The sequence below is a fragment of the Poecile atricapillus genome, chromosome Z (assembly GCF_030490865.1).
Source record: "Poecile atricapillus isolate bPoeAtr1 chromosome Z, bPoeAtr1.hap1, whole genome shotgun sequence".
NCBI classification, from domain to species: domain Eukaryota; kingdom Metazoa; phylum Chordata; class Aves; order Passeriformes; family Paridae; genus Poecile; species Poecile atricapillus.
The window spans coordinates 66,610,035-66,628,824 of record NC_081289.1 but is presented as its reverse complement, the minus strand read 5'-3'; the positions used below and the strand labels follow the sequence as shown (position 1 = coordinate 66,628,824).

General features: G+C 45.4%; 2 protein-coding genes across 2 annotated transcripts in view; one reads left to right on the top strand and one right to left on the bottom strand.

The window, feature by feature from the left end:
* On the top strand, nucleotides 1–1,821 carry RPS23 (ribosomal protein S23). Its single transcript, XM_058827115.1, has 4 exons — nucleotides 1–148; nucleotides 395–554; nucleotides 1,356–1,476; nucleotides 1,629–1,821. Exons 1-4 carry the CDS (start codon nucleotides 145–147, stop codon nucleotides 1,773–1,775), a joined length of 432 nt encoding a protein of 143 aa, XP_058683098.1. The 5' UTR covers nucleotides 1–144; the 3' UTR covers nucleotides 1,776–1,821.
* A 3,367-nt stretch (nucleotides 1,822–5,188) lies between these two features.
* ATG10 (autophagy related 10) overlaps nucleotides 5,189–18,790 on the bottom strand; it is a 60,753-nt gene continuing 47,151 nt past the window's right edge. The window contains exons 6-8 of the mRNA XM_058827114.1: nucleotides 7,398–7,495; nucleotides 7,007–7,120; nucleotides 5,189–6,682 (exon numbers count right to left, since the gene is read on the bottom strand). Coding sequence (XP_058683097.1) covers nucleotides 6,670–6,682; nucleotides 7,007–7,120; nucleotides 7,398–7,495 — 225 coding nt within the window. The 3' untranslated portion in view covers nucleotides 5,189–6,669. The remainder of the gene's footprint in view (nucleotides 6,683–7,006; nucleotides 7,121–7,397; nucleotides 7,496–18,790) is intronic.

Below are 18,790 nucleotides of genomic sequence, written 5' to 3'. Positions count from 1 at the left end.
CTCGCCGGGCTGTCCGTCGCGGTGCCGGTCGATATTTGGGTCAGGCGCGGCGCGGGCAGCCCGCGGGGTCCTGTCGGGCGCGGCTATAGGCGGCGGGCGCGGATTCTCCTCCCTCTTTTCTCGCTCGGCAGCCGCGCGGAGAAGATGGGTGAGCGGCGCGCCGCGCCGGGGCCGGGAGTGGGGCCGGGGCTGGGGCTGCGGGATCCCCGGCGGTGCTCTCCGCCTTCCGAAGCCGCTGGGGGCCCGCCCGCAGCTGGCTCGGTGCGGTGCGGGCAGCGCTGCAGGCCGTGAGGCCGCGGCCGCCATTACCCGCCGCATGCCCGCCATGGCCTCAGGCCGCCTTCCCCCTCATGGCTCCTTCCCCTCCTCACGCCGGCCCCGTCTCGTCCTGCAGGGAAGTGCCGAGGCCTCCGCACCGCTCGGAAGCTGCGCAGCCACCGCCGGGACCAGAAGTGGCACGACAAGCAGTACAAGAAGGCGCACTTGGGCACGGCGCTGAAGGCCAACCCCTTCGGGGGCGCTTCCCACGCCAAGGGCATCGTCCTGGAGAAAGTGTGGGTGCTCCTCCCGCTTGGAATGGGCGTCCCCGAGCCCACCTGGGGTGCAGCTCGACCACGGATGCTGGGGGGGAAAATAGGGATTTGAGGTGGTTTTTTTCCGTTCTCCTACAAATTGGAGAAAAAAAAACAAACCAAGGAATTTCTTCCAGAAATGGTGGGAAAAATAAAGATCTTGGGCAAAAAATAGTTTAAAAGAAATGGGAGAAGGGGTTGGCACGAGTTACAGCAAAATGAGAAATGTGTGGGGTATTTAAAAAAACGAGGGAAAACGGGGATTTTTGACAGGAATTAGAGAAAATAAATTTTGGAAAATATGAAAAAATAGGGAAGTTAAAAATAAGGGAAAAAGCAAGATTTTTTTTGCATAAGGGATAATCAGGATTTTGACCACAAATGGAAGGAAAATTGTGTTTGTCTGTTATACATCCTTCCTACTTCTGCTTTATTTTCCCCTCAATAATTTATAAATTAGGCTGCCAAGGCTCTGGTTTTGGGACACTTTTCTGTGATTTCGGTTGTTTTAGGCTTTTACAATTTTACTGAATTAGTCTGGAGGTCATTTAAGTTTCTGTTTGGCTTAGAAAGTGGTATTTTAAGGATTCATACATACATTTAGATTAATATATATTGTGTAATACTAATGGAGTATTAAGTCAGTACTTCTAAACAGCTCAGAGTTGTTGAAATACAGATAGAATTTACACTGAATACAAGGTTAAAAAGTGGATTTTGTGGTAATTAATGCCCCTCCTGGTCTGCCACGCTGATTTCTTTGCCGGTTGGTTTCCCTTGCAGGGGGGTCGAAGCCAAGCAGCCCAACTCTGCCATCAGGAAATGTGTCAGGGTGCAGCTTATTAAGAACGGCAAAAAAATCACAGCTTTTGTGCCCAACGATGGCTGCCTGAACTTCATCGAGGTAATTTCCCAGGATGTGGTGAGGGGAAGGTGTGAATGACGGCATCACGGTGTGACTCACGGGATGGGGTTGGGTTTCTGGGTTTGGGTCAGGCACAGCGTGTTGGCAGCCCTGGGGAGGTGTTGGGGGCTCACTCGCTGTCCCTGCCACAGGAGAACGACGAGGTGCTGGTGGCCGGCTTTGGGCGCAAGGGGCACGCCGTGGGGGACATCCCAGGCGTGCGCTTCAAGGTGGTCAAGGTGGCCAACGTGTCCCTGCTGGCCCTCTACAAGGGCAAGAAGGAGAGACCCAGGTCGTAAATCGTCACCACTCTGACAAGAACACCAATAAAATACTTTTAAAGGAGTTCTGTGCTTCTTTTTCAGGGGATGCTGCAGGAGGAGGTGGGGTGGTCACAGTGATCTTGCCATAGGAGAATTAAGATTTCCTATAAAATTAAATTTCTCCCTAGATCTGGCCAGAGAAAAAGCCCAAACCCTAATGTTCCTTTGGGATTACTAATCAGGAATTGGAATACTCCCTCAGGGGACAAGGAGCAGCATGAATTTTAATGTATAATTGTGACAAAGAGCCTGCCTCACATCAGAAATGGTGGCTGGAGTGCTGGGGATGGCGTTTGTGGCAGCACTTTTCTCATCTGTGAGCACAGGCACAGAATTCACGGGGTTTGGGCCCTGATGGGGTGGCTGCACCCAACCCAGAGAGCTGAGTGTAATTAGTGTTGGGTACAAATTAACTGTGGCTGTTTTGGGGCAGTTTGCCCAGTTTGAAGACCCCTGTTTGTAGTACACCAACACCCTGCACTGACTGGGCTGTCTCTGAATTTCTCCAGTGCATCCTTCAGGGGTTTCTTAACGCAGTAAAACCTCAAAACGTGTCGAGTCTGAGTGAACAATTCCCTTGTTACAACTGCAGTTGGTCTGCGTGGTGAGGGAAAGCCTCTGATTCAAGGAATTCACTGATTTGTATAGGAACTTACATATTTATAAATACAGACAATTCTCTAAGAATACATTGAGAATCTTCCCCCAAGTTCTGTGCAGTCAAACTCCAGGGGGAGGCGGAAGGGCAGGGGACTGTCTCCCCTGGCAGTTCTGGAGCTCCAGATTCCACAGGATTGAGCGGGCGCTGTCGTGAGGCCGTGTCGCCACCAGATGTCGCGACAGGAGCGGGGAGCTGAAGCGGAAATGTTCCGGCCAAGAACTCGCGTGTGTTCTGACAAAGGAAATGGAAATTCGGGCAAACGGGAGCTCGGGAGGGGCAGGAGAGCAGAGCCTGTGCTGGGCTGGGCAAAGGAGCAGCCCTGGAGGAGCCCTGGGAGCCCAAAGGTGCTGGGCTGAGCCCCAGCGTGGGCAGCAGGGCAGGGGGGATTGTGCCCCTCTGCCCCTCAGCTGAGACCCCACCTGCAGAGCTGCCCCAGCCCGGGCCCGGCACAGGGAGCAGCTGGAGCTGCTGCAGCCAGCCCAGAGGAGGCTCCAGGATGAGCAGAGGGACGGAGCAGCTCTGCTGCCAGGAAAGGCTGCCACAGCTGCCATTGCTCAGCCCGGACAGGAGAAGCTTTGGCCTCAGCTCCCTGTGGCCTCGCAGGGCCCGAAGGAGCTGCAGGAAAGGTGGAGAGAGACAATTGCCAAGGGCTGCAGGAATTGCCAGGAGCCAGGGAATGGCTGCCAGTGGCAGAGGGCAGGGCTGGATGGGATCTTGGGCAGGAATTGTTCCCTGGCAGGGTGGGCAGGCCCTGGCACAGGGTGCCCAGAGCAGCTGGGGCTGCCCCTGGATCCCTGGCAGTGCCCAAGGCCAGGCTGGACATTGGGGCTGGGAGCTCCTGGGACACTGGGAGCTGGCCCTGCCGTGCCTGGGATGGGAATGGGTGGGCTCTGAGATCTCCTCCCACTCACCTGTGATTCTGTGATTGTGCCAGTGCCCAGGAATAGCTTGTCATTCCTGGGCACTGCCGGAAGAACTCGAGCCAAACATCACCAAAGTGCTACCAGAGGGGTTTTAAGCCTAATAAACGTGTTACGTAACCCAAAATGCTCCAAAACAGAGGAGAATCCAGGACTGGTCATGTTTTCCATCTCATCACCAAAGCTAATTAATATTTTCACTTACTAAAGCAGTTGGCCAACCACCTGTCACCAGCAATACCTGACTGAATAAGAACGCTGCCACAAGAGAAGATTTTGTTTTGTAACACACTTGAGGAAGGCATTAAGAGGGTGCTCTGTAAATCCATTCTCTGTTCAAACACAGCAGTGAAATCCCCTCTGCCTTAAGGTGAATTTGTCTTCAGGAGGTGACAGCTACAACAAGCTCTCAGGTGAAGAACTGAAAGCTTCCTTGTGGCACAGGGTTTTTTAAGATTTTAATGAAATCCAAGAGATAACAACTTGTGTGACACCTTCCTAATCCTGAGCACTCAATACAGGGTTGCTTTTGCAGCTCTCAGCTTCAGGCTTTTTTTTCTTTTTTTTTTTTTTTTTTTTTATTCTAGGTGGTAATAATTTACTGCTCAAAAATGCACTAAATTCCTTGAAACACTTTTAAAAGCGTACATGCTACTAAAAATAGGTATAAATACCCATACCCACGCTGTTCTCTAGAAGAGAGTATTTTTGAGGAAATAATTGTAACTCCACCATTCAGAGGGAAGAGCAATCGTCCTTCCTTTGTGCTGGGACTGAATTTGTATCTCTGCAATATAAATACAGATGTCCAAACAGACTCATGAAACCCGCAAAGAGGTGGGGGGGGAAAAAAAGTTATTGAGAAAGTTTTCACTAAAATTCATGGAGATGCAGCAAGAATTGATGACTTGACTGGATTTAGCTGTAATTAAGTAGCTCCACATTTCCTGTGTGGAAAAGAATGCTCCTGTTAGTAACCAAAGCCAGGCAACCTCAAATCTCCTGGCAGGGTGTTAAATTCTTACCTGATCATGCTGACACAAATGAGGGATTATGTATGTGGCTACCGACTGCATCCTGCAGAAAAACACATTTTTTGGCTTAGGTGAACACATAAAATTAATTCCTCCTGATGATTCTGGCAGCCCAGGGCAGGTATGAGACTGTTCTCTCTTACCAGAAACCCCCAGAAGTGAAGAACCTCCCTTGATGTGTCTTCCCAGATTAGCAGAGATGAACAACTGAGCGAATTTACAAATCTAAACTGGAAATTTTCTCCTTGCTAGGAGTTCAGACAATGCATGTAGACAAAACCGAAGCTCAGGTCTAAGGATCTTCAACAGTTTTACTAAATAATGAATTCCAAAATAAAATATAATCACAAAACAGTGCTGCAATACCCTTGTTTTAAGTATATATATATATATGTGTGTATATATATATATATATGTATGTATGTATGTATATATGTGTATATATATATATATGTGTATATATATATATATATACACACACACATAATTTTCTCATTAAGGCATAAATGTAAATAGGAAATTGGGTGCCTATCTCCCACCCCAGCCATTAAAAAGGAGATATCCAAATGGGCTTACTTATCTCCTTGGTCACAAATATTTTTGTTAGCCTGTATTTGTTTCTCTATCTAAACTCCATGTATTTGTACAAGCCAAGCTGAATTTGGGTTTTCCAGCCAAATTTCAGGGAAACATTGATACTGATGAGACACTGTGCTGTCACCTCGTTGTTTGAGCCCAGTACAATGTGTAATGCCCTGGTCAAATGATCCTCTTCTCTGTTTGCAAATACTAAATTAAGGTAGAAACCAAGGGTGTTGAGACTTTTTCCATGTAAAATGAAACTATTTATTTTTTTTACAATAAATTCCACATTTTGAAGGCTGAGTGCTTCTATTCTTCTGTTGCAGGGTATCACAAGAGAAGATCACAGAGCAGGGGTGAACATTCAACAGCTCCTGAACCTGCTGTTACCTCTTTTTGTTGATTCTTCCTCCTATCTAAGTCTCACTTAAATTTTCAAATGAACTGTGGATGCAAATTTCAAGCATGTGTTACCAAAAGTGTTAAAAAAAAATAATGTAGCTGCAGGCCATATTTTGTAAATCTTACATGGGAAAAATAGCTTTTCAGAAAGGTTGTTAGGGTGCAGAACAAAATAAACAATGTGCTTTCATTATTAATTCCAAATGGCTGGCAAACAAACTCCCCAGCAATGGAATTTGAAGGACTGCACTCTGTATTCCACATCCACCAATGACAAGTAAGTTAAAAACATAATCTGAAAAACCAGGATCTGGATGCACTTCACACTCCCAGCTCTGACGTGGCACTCACTAGGCTCTGTGTGCAAGTGACAATTGCTGCATGTGCAAAGTAAAATCTGTGTTTCAATGTCAGCTGCTCCGTTTTACACTGCAAATAAAATGGGGAGAGAAGCCAGGATGGGTGGTAGGGAAGTTCCTCATAACCCGGTTCTCAGTGGCAGCACCGCCAGGCAATTCCCCAAAAGCCAACAGCTGTCAGGGGAGGCTGCAGAAGCAGTGCAGGGTAGGGAGCAAACCTGTGAGCAACCACAACTACAAGGAGAAACACTAATTGGGAAGAGCAGCAGCTCCCAGGGGGCACGGAGAGCTTCCCTGGCAGGCAGCGGAGCACGACAGAGCCAGATGTTCCCACACGGCTGCTCCAGGCTCCTGAGCTCCAGAGCTGGACGTGCTCATTGCACTCAGGCTCCAAGGGCTCTGCCTGTCACAGTCCTGACCCCGCTGGCTCCCTAAGGAGGTGTGACATGTGGGATATTCCCAGGATGAGGATGTTCTGTGGGCTGGTTCCTCACCAGGCTCTGGTGGAGAAGGTGGCTCTCAGGTGAAGCAGTCTCAGCCCATACCCTGGCTGCCACAAGCTCACACCACATCCCATGGGAATTTTTCTGTGTTTATATTGAATTTTCTGCCCCACAGACGGTGCAGATCTTCTAGGGGTAAGTTCAGTACATCCAACAACTCGGCTTGTGCATCTGTGTGCAGCCTCACCAAGGGCACAGGAGGCAGGTGATGAGGTCTGGGTGGTGCTGGGGAGGTGTTTCCACAGCAGCAGCCAATTCCCACCATCATCAGTGGCGAGTCCTGGCCCGGGAAAGAGCCATCAGCAATCATTTCCACTCTGGCATGGCTAACCAGCCAGGAAGGATCCTCCAGCTTCATCCCTAGGGAAGTCTGCAGCAGCTTTATCACAGCCTAACCACTCCCAGTCCTTCAGCTCTGGGCTCTGGAGAGGCGACAGCAAACACAAAGGAGTTAAAATAGAATCCTTGCAGCAGTTCTGCCAGACCCCCAACCCTGTGCTGGGGGAACCAATATAAAACACTTCTCCACACCAGAGAGAGACCCCAGGACACCAGGGACCTGAAGGGTGTCAGCAATGGGCTGAGCACCTCTCTCTGCATAAATTCTCATTGCAAAGCACTGAAAGTGAGTCCTAAATTAACTGAACCAAGAGCTTCAAAGGAGGAGGTAATGGTTCTGCCATTTATCCACCTGACCTTTGGAACAGGGGGATGGGAGAGGAAAGGATGCCTTCCTTTTCTCTTACCTTTCAGCCAAATCTGTGCTCTGCTCAGATGCCGCTTTTGCGTAACTCAAAGGCAGATTCAGGCCCACAACTGGGCCTACGGTACTGAGCCACAGAATGATGTAATTTGTATGTCTAGGGGGAAAAAAAGACAAAAAAAAAGCACCATAAATATATTATCCCAGCCTTTTCTGAAACACAGACAGACTCAACAGTCACAAAACCACTTCAGATGGGGCTATTCCTTCATTTTTCCTATCACAAATGTATTTTAATTTTCCAGCCTCAAGTGACAATACAGAAATGTTATTCTGCCTGGACCAAGGGAGTAGCTTTGGTCATTTCCATCCTGCAGCTGACTGACTTTACCTGTGTTGCATGAAGCCTTGCAAGGCCCAGCAGTGCCCCTCACCTGTGGTGCTCCTGTGAGCTCCCCAGCACAGCAGAGATGAATTCATTGGTTCGACAGGGGTGCAGGACAAAGAAAGGCTGCCCAAGGATGGGGTGCTCCTAAGAGGGAACAAAATTTGCTTTGTCATAGAAGAGAAAACCAGAAAAACCATCATGTGCATGTGGAAAAGACAAGGCAGGGTACAATCAGCCCCTGATGCAACTTTCCTCACTTCAGAATCTTATCTCAGATTGCTCTTCCTATCACAGTCATGACAAATTAATATATACTGTATATATTACACATCATTAATATATATTCTCCTCTGTTGAATGGGAAATAAGATCAGCAATGAGGCTATGCTACTATTTGAGTTAAAATCTAATGGTTTGTGAAAGTAACTCAAGTTACTGTATCAGCATTAACCGGTTGTGGAGAGTCAAAGCTGCTGTGTAAACCACATTCTGATCAAATGGAACACATAAAACCCCTTCCCCTCAGAAAAAAGGGTTTTCAAGGACCCTGAGCCCTGCTATCTCCTCAGGCTGGTGTTGGGAAATAGACATGGTTCTGTTTTGGAAGGAAGGGAGGAGAATGAAGTGCTCCCAAGGTGGCTTTAACTTCCACTTGGTTCTGATGCTGAAAATGTTCTCACGAGGATCAATCCCTTTAAGTCTAAGAGAACTTTAAAAAACTCCCAGAAGCTTCAGAATATACAAAAAAGAGTGTTCAGAAAGCTTTGTGTCACACTGCAAACAGATAACTTGCATAAGAATGCTACCATCTGCTGTTGTCAAAAGTGAATTGATGCAGTTTTTCCTTTGAGAAAGAGCAGTATTTTGAATTAACCCCCCCCCCCTTTAATATCTGCTCAAATTAACTTAAGCCTCCAAATAATTCCAGAAAATACATGCATCATGTCAATGGAATACCTTAAAGACAGGAAAAAATAAATAGTTAATAATATTTACAAAATTATTACGCAAAATAAAAAAAATTTTAAAAGTAAATTGTGAAAAAAATTTCAGCAATTTCTCTTACATGGGAGATGAGTGTGAGAGGCAGCACAAACCCCCAGAAAGAAGAGAGAAGTAACCTGGGTTTAAGTGACTCAGCTGTCTGAACAAGGCATGAAGGTAATTCCAAAGCTGAATATTCAGCCTGAAGTTATTCCCAACCATCCTGACCCCCAGGATTTGATTTTGCTCTGCATTTCTTGCTTCAGCAAACTACCAGTGAGCGATACACAAAGGCCAGACTTGATTTTTAAAATAGTCTATTACTTTTACATTCTACATCTTCTTTTAGTCCTTCCTCTTCTTACAATATGACAACAGAGTGGCACTGAAAACATTCCCAAACACAGGAATTCCATGCTACTCAAAAGACAGGAATGTGTCACACACTGGCAGGAAAACCACAAAGGTACAAGAGGCCAAGAGAAATCCTGAGCCAAGAGCCATTAAGGAGCTGCCTTTAGAAAGGGAAAAGGCTGAGGTGGGGATGAGAAGCTTGTGGAGCATCAGGGAAAATACTCTGAGAGCATCAGCTCTGGTTCAAATGCTGCATTCCAAATCCTGTAGACAATGGCATCCTGTGAGGCTCTGCTGTACACTCAAGGTTAAACCCTGACACAGCAGCTCTGAGCAGGCGGCCTGGGGATGCTGCCAATAAAAATGCAGGAGTTATCAAAGCCCTGGATGATTTCAGAATTGGTAATGGGCTACAGAGACTCTCACTGCCAGGCCCCCAGCCTGCCCTGAGAGAGGGTGGGGTGTGGGTGTGTGCGTGTGTGTGGTGGAATGAACCCCAAGTCCTTCTCAAACACTGTCAAAAGGGTGAAAATGAGTCAAAGTTTGTGCTGCATCAGCTTCATTAGCATCAGTTCACTGCCTGCTGCACTTACCTGGCAGAACGATGACATTCCACATGCACTGAAATGTATCCTGAGCAAAATACTAGGGCAGCAATTCTACCCTTCATCTAGTCTTGCCTGGTGCCAGCTACACCAAAAAAAATATAGAGTCCTACTGGGGCTTCATGAAGAAAAAAACCCGAAACAGTTTTGAGAAACAATATATAAGAATCATCCCACGTCTTGTTTACAATTAATCTTTTTCCAGTCAGTCATGCACCAGGGCGGTGTGAGAGTTGCAAGTCAATTCCCACAAGCACTCGCTGGCATTGTACTGAAAGAACCCATTTGCAGGTTGCCCACAACTCTTCTGGGCAGCAATACTCTGACACACAGTTTATTTGAAATCAACAGCATTATTTTCTTGGATCTGTCTATGATTTTGGATCTATCTAGCTATGAGGCTGATTTACAGCAGTGCCTGTCCAGCACCACACGCTGCAATCCATCACACATCTGCATATCCCTGTGAGTCCGACCCATCTGGGATGGGGAAGGACTACTTTCACAGGCAGGCCCCAGCTCTGCTGAATCTGGAAGCTCAAAATGTTGCTTCATTTATTTTCTGTAAAGACCTCTCTCACAGGTGATGCAGGAAAAATGTGTGAGGATGTTCTGTGCCTGCTGCTGTACTGCTGCCCCAACTCCTCCCATTAAAAAAATGTGGGGGAGAGAGATGGATGAAAGACATGAAATGCTCCCTGGGGTAGACTGAATATTAATCACAAAGTCCTGGAATGGTTTGGGTTGGAAGGGACCCCAAAGCCCCCCCATTCCCACCCCAGGCACGGCAGGGCCAGCTCCCAGTGTCCCAGGAGCTCCCAGCCCCAATGTCCAGCCTGGCCTTGGGCACTGCCAGGGATCCAGGGGCAGCCCCAGCTGCTCTGGGCACCCTGTGCCAGGGCCTGCCCACCCTGCCAGCGAACAATTCCTGCCCAAGATCCCATCCAGCCCTGCCCTCTGCCACTGGCAGCCATTCCCTGGCTCCTGAACCTGGTTTACTCAGGAATGCCATCCCAGGCTGGGTGTGAACGAGCAGAGCTCTCTGTTCAGTGCCTGTGCAGGTACAGCCCTCCACACACAGCTGCTGAGCAGGGAAATGTCACAACACTGATCTGAGCAGTGGCAAACACTGGGCAGTTCCCAAGCACAAGTATAATTAAGACTAAACTTCCATCAGATTGGATTAAGTCATTTTATCAAGCAGTCTCCATGTCGGATTTAAACCAAAAATAAACATTACTTCGATAACGGGTAATTGTCTGTAGGTTTCTGTACCATGCTCTGCTGCTCTCCTCCCCAGCCAGCAGGAATTTTGTTGTCAGTACATCTCTTGTAACAGCACCATTTATTTTCTCTGTCATAACTGGAGCTCTTCCAGAGGTAATGGCTTCTATTTTCTCCAGTGCTACATTAAAATGCCTTCAAGCATCCATCACAACATTTATGGTCTCTCCATTGATGATAGTCCAGGGGATTTGTGCCTGAAGCTGTCTCTTCCCCCACCTGGTTTGCATGATGTTGCTTTGCAAAAATAAATTCACACAGGGGTGTCAAAAATTTTGTGCAGGATCCTACCAGCGAACACCATAGCTGGTGTCAACTATTCCAGACATTTTCCCAGCAGTGTTCAAAACCCCAACCACCAGGCCAGAAAAAGAAGGCAGAATTAATAAAACATGGCCCCCATAATCTCCTCCATTTAGGAAAAGGAAATAGTGATGCAATTAATAAAGAGGATACAAGTTTTCCCCTTCCTCCCAATTTCTGACCAAACTTACTGAAACAAATGGCTGGGTTTAAGTAAAAATTCTTCACTCAAGATTATACCACAAGTAATTTATGTTTTGGAATTCATGGTCAATCTTCTTTTTCATTCCTTATTTTCTCACACACATCAATAATAACTTCCTTGTTAATATAATCCAACCCTACACACTCAGAAAGAAGGCAGGGATATTCCTCTCTTCAGACTGACCCTGAGTCCCACAGCCAGAACAGTAACTGCAGACATGGAACTTCAAACGTGTGGAACCTGAGGTCAAAGGGATTTTCCTCTAATAATGGGATTGCCACAATGGAAACTCTATTACTATGGAATCACTATGTTGCAAGCACAACATTAAGGAGCTGTAAGGACATGGGGAATTTTTACAATCCTGACAGAAGGTGTAAATCACAGTAATAAAGCTGTTGGTAGCACAGTAATTTGTACAGGGCTTCTCCATCTCCATGACTTAGGTTTATGCTGGATCTTGGGCAGGAATTGTTCCCTGGCAGGGTGGACAGGGGCTGGGATAGAATTCCCAGAGCAGCTGGGGCTGCCCCTGGATCCCTGGCAGTGCCCAAGGCCAGGCTGGACATTGGGGCTGGGAGCTCCTGGGACACTGGGAGCTGGCCCTGCCATGGCTGGGGTGGGATGGGATCAACTTTCAGGTCCCTCCCAACCCAAACCAGTCTGGGGTTCTGTGACTTGGGACAGATAATGTATTTATGGTCACTGACCTCAATTCACAGCCAGACAAGTCATCCTACTGGCATAACTGAGGCAAGTTTCCCCAGACCCTGAGGAGACAAAGTGCAAACCAGCCCCAAAAAGGAGGTTCCTGTGGCTACTGAGCCTGTCCATGTGGGAGGAGGCTGCAGAGGGCTTTGATTTACACTCCAGCTCTTTGCAGGTGAGCAGTTGCAGTTGCCCCCGTGATTTAATGTCCCTGTTCCCCGTGTGCTGCCAGAGACCCACAACCAACTTCAGAGATGATATTTTTATTAACACTTTCACTACTTCCAACACCACGCCCCCAATTAAGCTGGATCCCATCCTTCTTCCATCAAATACCAAGTCCAGGCTGAAAAGGCAATTAAATGGCTACGTTTTCCCAAGGAAAGCAGAGATGCTTTGGCAGATCCTACAGCACAGAAATACAAGGACCCGTAACACAGCCAGAATTTCTCTGAGATGAACCACGCCTACCACTTTGCATCTGCTGCTTCAAATCCATCATGGATCCCAACGAGGGTGCCTTCCAAACCAAACCATTCTGTGATTCTGTAATTTATATTTTATGCCCCAATTCTGCCCGATTCTAGAGTATTTACAGTTTTGAAGAGGTGGTGATTACTTTTTACATTTTATAACTTTATTATTACATTAAAGGTATTAAATAGCTAACACAAGGTCCCTGAAAGGAGAGGTAATTCAGGACAAGCAAAACAGTCATCAAGAATAGCCAACACTGCTAATCTATAATCACATATTTTATATATGTAAAAAATAATGTTTGAATTATTAATTTTAAGAACAGGCGGAATCAAAGCACTAAGTGACACTTAGGCCTGTTTCTAAAGCTTAACAAGCTTCTTTTAAGGCTTTAAAGCTCCTCACAAGCACGTAACTTATGCATTTGGGATTTTTCAAGAAAACTTTATACTTAAAAATTGGCAGGTCCATACTTATATTGTCAAGAAATGGCATCTCAGCCATTTTCCTAAGAAAATAAACAGATGATTCTTCTTCCATGCTTGCCAAAAGTAGATTAATTCAGTTGTCACCATTTTAGTTATGTAGCATATACTCTTAATTAATTACTATTTAAAATCTGTTCTTAAGTTATGAGATTCATCTAAGGTGCAAAACTAACGATCCAACAAGCTGTGGAAGTATGGAAAAGACTCTGGAGACAGATTTCCTACCCTGATTAAAAAATTATAAGGGGGGAAAAAAAAACCAACCCAACCCCAAACCCACTGGGATTTGACACAAGTGGCCTGAAAGGGTTCATCCCATAGTCCCAGGGATTCCAGCAGTGGCTCCTGCTGGAATGGCACAAACCTGGGCTCACTCTGTGCTTCACTCCCCCTGCACTGCTCCAGCAGATCTGCTCCATGGGCACTGGAGAACACACTCCTGCCAGGTAATTTTGCATCCATTTATGGACAAGTGGCCTCATGAATTTGTCTAAATGCTTTTGAACTGCTGACACCATCTGCTGCCACCACTCGAGAGTGCAGGTGCTTAGGTATAAACTGCTTTCTGTTAGCACAGATACCTAACTCCCATTTCAGCAGCACTTAAAATGCTTTTTTTTATTAATAAAGTAAGAAAATAATATGGTTTACAATGCCTGTTGGCCACTCCAGTGGCCTTTCAAATGTACCAGAGTGCATCACACATGATCCTCACTTCTTTCACACTGTGCAGTCAATGCTGTTGTGTAATTTAGGATTTTTCCACAAGGGGAGAATATTCAGTAGGCATTTTCATTCCAGAATTGAATGGCCAGAGGTCATGGTGGGGGGAAGACAGAAGAGAACTCACCTCACTTACAAGGAGAAATGCCAGACCAGGCAGGGAACATGCTTTTACAACTTACTCCACAAATCCCTGCTTGGGAAGCTCTCTGGAAGCAGAACCACTGCTAGATAAATTATCCATAAATGCAGTGCACAGCACTGAAACAGATTTTTCCAAGGAAATAGAAAATAATCAAGAGAATCAATACTATTACACTGTAATTTGTTTGATTAATTACGAGTCTACATGGAAAATATTATTGAATTGTCATTTCAGAACAACTCAAATAACAAGAGTACTGGGACTTGAAAGTCTGTCCTGAATAATGCCCAAGAAACTGACAGGGAACTTCATATTGCTTTTTATCTCTGCATGTAAATTATTATAGAATCCTGGAATGGTTTGGGTTGGAAGAGACCTGGAAGTTGATCCCATCCCACCCCAGCCATGGCAGGGCCAGCTCCCAGTGTCCCAGGAGCTCCAAGCTCCAATGTCCAGCCTGGCCTTGGGCACTGCCAGGGATCCAGGGGCAGCCCCAGCTGCTCTGGGCACCCTGTGCCAGGGCCTGCCCACCCTGCCAGGGAACAATTCCTGCCCAAGATCCCATCCAGCCCTGCCCTCTGCCACTGGCAGCCATTCCCTGGCTCCTGGCAATTCCTGCAGCCCTTGGCAATTGTCTCTCTCCACCTTTCCTGCAGCTCCTTCGGGCCCTGCGAGGCCACAGGGAGCTGAGGCCAAAGCTTCTCCTGTCCGGGCTGAGCAATGGCAGCTGTGGCAGCCTTTCCTGGCAGCAGAGCTGCTCCGTCCCTCTGCTCATCCTGGAGCCTCCTCTGGGCTGGCTGCAGCAGCTCCAGCTGCTCCCTGTGCCGGGCCCGGGCTGGGGCAGCTCTGCAGGTGGGGTCTCAGCTGAGGGGCAGAGGGGCACAATCCCCCCTGCCCTGCTGCCCACGCTGGGGCTCAGCCCAGCACCTTTGGGCTCCCAGGGCTCCTCCAGGGCTGCTCCTTCTGCCCAGCCCAGCCCATGCTGGTGCCTGGGACTGCCCTGACCCAGGCCCTGCTCAGCTCCATGAGCTCCCCATGGTCCCACCTCTCATCCCTGGTCTCCACCTGGACATCGACTCACTGACCCCAAGTGTGACCACCCAGCCCCATCCCACCCAGGGGTTCATCCACCAAACCCATGGCTCTGCAACTCACAGACAAGGATGCCACATCAGACAGTGTCAAATGCCTCCCACAAGTCCTAGGTGCCATCAGCTGCACATCTGTCAGCTGCTTAGCCATTAAATTCTGTATTTACTCTGCTTTTAGTACTAGTTCATTATTTGGTGTTCCCCCTCTATGAAATTAGTTGGATTAGATTATTGTCCATGAAATCTCATGGGGAAAAGCATGACTAAACTGTAGGGCAGGTGAACATTATTAATCAGTGGCTAGTTTTAAAATAAAACCTCCTTGGTAGCTTGTACAATACTACAGGTTCATTTAAACCCCAGGAGTTCAACACATTGCAGAGGATTTCAGTGGGAAATACCCACCCATCTCTGCCATCCTTGTCACTTCCCCCTGTCAAATAGCATTCCAGCCTCTACTGGTAAGACTCCCTTTTCTCAGGAAGTTGTACTAATAATTTTCCAAAAATATTAGCAGGGGATCCATAGCAACTGTTGATGCAACTCAAATTCGTTAGGAGCGATCCTAGCAACCTTCTGTTAAGAAATACTGTATACAGCCTCCCCCACTTAGCAAAATCCCACAATATGGCAAGAAAGATTTGTATGTCTAAGAATAGCTACCTTACCACATTTTTCAAAATGACTGAGCTGTAATGATTTAAATCCTCCCTATCACATTTTCAGCAAGATGTGCCTCTACAACACTATATCAACGTGTTCTGTTCAGAGTTTTGACTCTTTCTCCTTTTTTAAATCACACTATTAACATCCCTGACATTTTAGAAATAATGTTTATTGATTTTTCTGTTAACACTGCTATAAATTAAGTGATGTAATGGACAGGATTATTGAGGTACTATAAAGAATGTGTCCTCCAGATTCCTAACTCCTGGTTGAAAAAGACTGGATTAACTCAGAAATAAGTGCTGTGATTTTCATAGTTTAGGTTTGATAGAACAATTTTGATATGACAGAAATATGACACAAATATTAAAACTACCTGCTAAGTATGTAATGACAGAAGAAAAACACCTTGTTTAAATGAAACTGAGAAGTGAACAGTTGAGAAAAAAACAGATGAAAAATTCTTGATCACAGAAACATAGGATACAGTCAGTATCAGAGTGGTCTGAGTTACTTTATCTGCAGCAATAGTAAATGGCTAAACCAGGAAAATGGTGAGTTATTGTTGGCAAATCCAGCATCAAAGTGTCACAAATGAAACGTGTCCCCTCCCATGGCTGGGAGCACTTTGGTAGCAGAAGTAATTGCATCTGAACAGAGTTGGTTAAAAAGGAGGGGAGCCATGCATGGACACATGTGCTCCACAGCTTCCAGAGTCCTTTGGAATCCTGACTCACAGATTAATTTTTAAGACTATTTCTGCAGGCTCTTCAAGCCACCAAGTTTTGTTCTTGTTTTATGGGGTAGTTTCTCAACCCCTGAGCCTCCTGTAATAATGCAATTCGATTTCTATCCTTGGATGTTTGGTTTTACATTCCATCATCACTAAGCATTGATTAAGCCTTAGCACATATACTTGATTGTGTTTACGACTTTGTTTCCTCAGGGGAAGGTCAGGCTTTATGACAACATCACTCTGTTAAAATCAAAATTGTTGGTGATGCTACTGACTGTGATCAGCTTCATTCATCACATTAAAAAATTCTCTTGCTACTTTCCACACAAAAAAAAAATTAATGGAAGGCATGGATTAGGAGCAGTAACAAGAATCAAAAGTGGAGTTGGGCACCTATGTTCATAGAATTAATTACATTAATACTCAGTTTCATCTTAGAAACACATTTGTCAGAGTGCTGTCTCTCCCCCTGCTGAAGTCCTTCTGCTTTGTCTACACTTCTATAAATATCCATCAGGGTAAAAAAAAAAATACGAAGAATCAGTAGTGTCTTTACCCATTTTTTTTTTCAATCCCTTATTCCAGTGTTGTTAAATTTCAAAAGGTGCCTGAGAAATCAGCAGGGGTCAGTTTACCTCCTAACAGGTGACTGTATCCATCAACCCAGCATCAGTCCACACTCTCTGGAAAATTCCTGGATGTGAAGGCTGCAGCAGTGTCCTGGATCTTGGTGAAGACACTTCAAAAGAGGCGTGGAGCCCTCAGCCAGAGCCAGGATGAAAATCCACGCCCTGACAATGCCTATCCCACACCTATCCTAACAAAAAAAAGCCTTTCAGTCTCGTGCTTCCAGCTCCACAGAGAGGACCCAACCAAGGCCACACAGCCTGAAGTTCTGCCCATAACCACAGGGTCATTCTCTGCTGCTTCACATCTCCCACTCATCTTCACAGAGGTTTCTAAAATGATAAAAGGTCAAATGCAACCTCTACAGATTAACCCAGTATTAGTTATCCTTTTCTGGTTTTTTTAATTCCGGGTTCTTACACCACGCACTACCATGTGATAAAATTTATTCACTTTCATATTTGGGAAGATTTCTCCCCATTTGTCTCATTTCTGTTCTCCACTCTCTGTTTTGTTTTTGTTTTGTTTTTTTTAACTTTTTTCCTGTTCTTGTGAGGTTTTATTCTCTCAATTTCCCTCACCACTTAGCATTTGACTGTGGCACTTTTGGGCTGCTGCCTTCTTAACTGGGACATTACACCATTTATTACATCTATTACACACAGAAGACCCAATAAGTTTGAGCTGTTTAGGCAGTGCCACTATCTGTGTATATCTGTATCTGTGTATAGCTAATATAAATAACTAATATAAATATTATACCTCATACATATATGTTTATATGGTATTTAAATTAATAATATATATAAATAACAGCAAAAAGCATCCACCAAGTTACAAGTAAGCAATTCAGGAGATAGGGCTGCAATATCTGTAATTCCACTTCTGAATACTCCTAAAAAGAAGCTGAAAATCACAGTTGGCAACATTTTTGGAAGGCAACAGCAATCCATAAATACTCCTTAATTTTCCTGTCATTGCAGAATTAAGCCACTTCCAGCTCACACAGATCTTACCAGGTGTGCTAAATTGATGTCATTATAAGTCATCAGGAAATACCCACAGAGACCTGTAGCAACATTTGGAAGTTTTGTTAAACAGCTGTGTGCTCTAATTGATTTGTATTATTTAAAACAGCTAAAGCAAGTTATCGCCGGATGTAGAGAAGGGATGACTGAAGACCCCAGGGAGATTTAACTCACAAGAAAGCCAATCACAGGAACTTCATTTGAGCATTTTAAGATTATTACTAGAGGAAGTGCAATTAAATCATCACCATTTATCAATTATCATTATAAAATACTATGCAACCTTATCATGTTAATTTATTTATGAGAAGGTAACTAGTTGGCTTCTGCTTTTTGCACTAATCTAGTCTGGAAAAATATTTCAAGATGCTTTCTCTGGAAATGAGCATAACTTTCCACTGTAATCAAAAGTAACTAAAAAAAAATCTAAATTTTACCTAAAATTTGCAAATGTCAAATGTCTCCACTCTTTGCAGCTTGTCTCAGTTCCTGAGATGTATTTTTTTATGGATGTATTTTACCACAGAGAGTATACACCAAAATATAGCTGTATCAGGAATGTGCAGAGGCCTGGCACCCTCATTTCATAAAATACCTGGGGAAAAAAGTCCCAAAAAGTCACCAAGCCTTTCTTTTCCTGGTCTGCAAATCACACTGCAGATCAGCCCCAGTTAAAATGTAAGTAAAAATTTAGTTAAAATTTAAGTAACATGCATGGACCCTTGGCAAGCTCTATTTTTCTTCCCAGTGGTGGAGTGCTTGTAGCATCTAAAATTTGTATCTCTTTTGGATTAAAATCCTAAACCTTTTTACTCTGCTGCTCGTGTGTACCGAGTGCTCAAGCCTGATTTGATGAGCTTGCCCAGTGACTTGCATTATAGGATCTGTGTCCCTGCAGGCAAAGCCTAACCCACATAACAAAATGGGTCAGCAGAAAAGCAGCTAGGCAAGACAAAACTCCCTATTTCAGTTCTGAACCCCGATTCATTTGACAGAGAAAAGCAGTTTTTTTGCT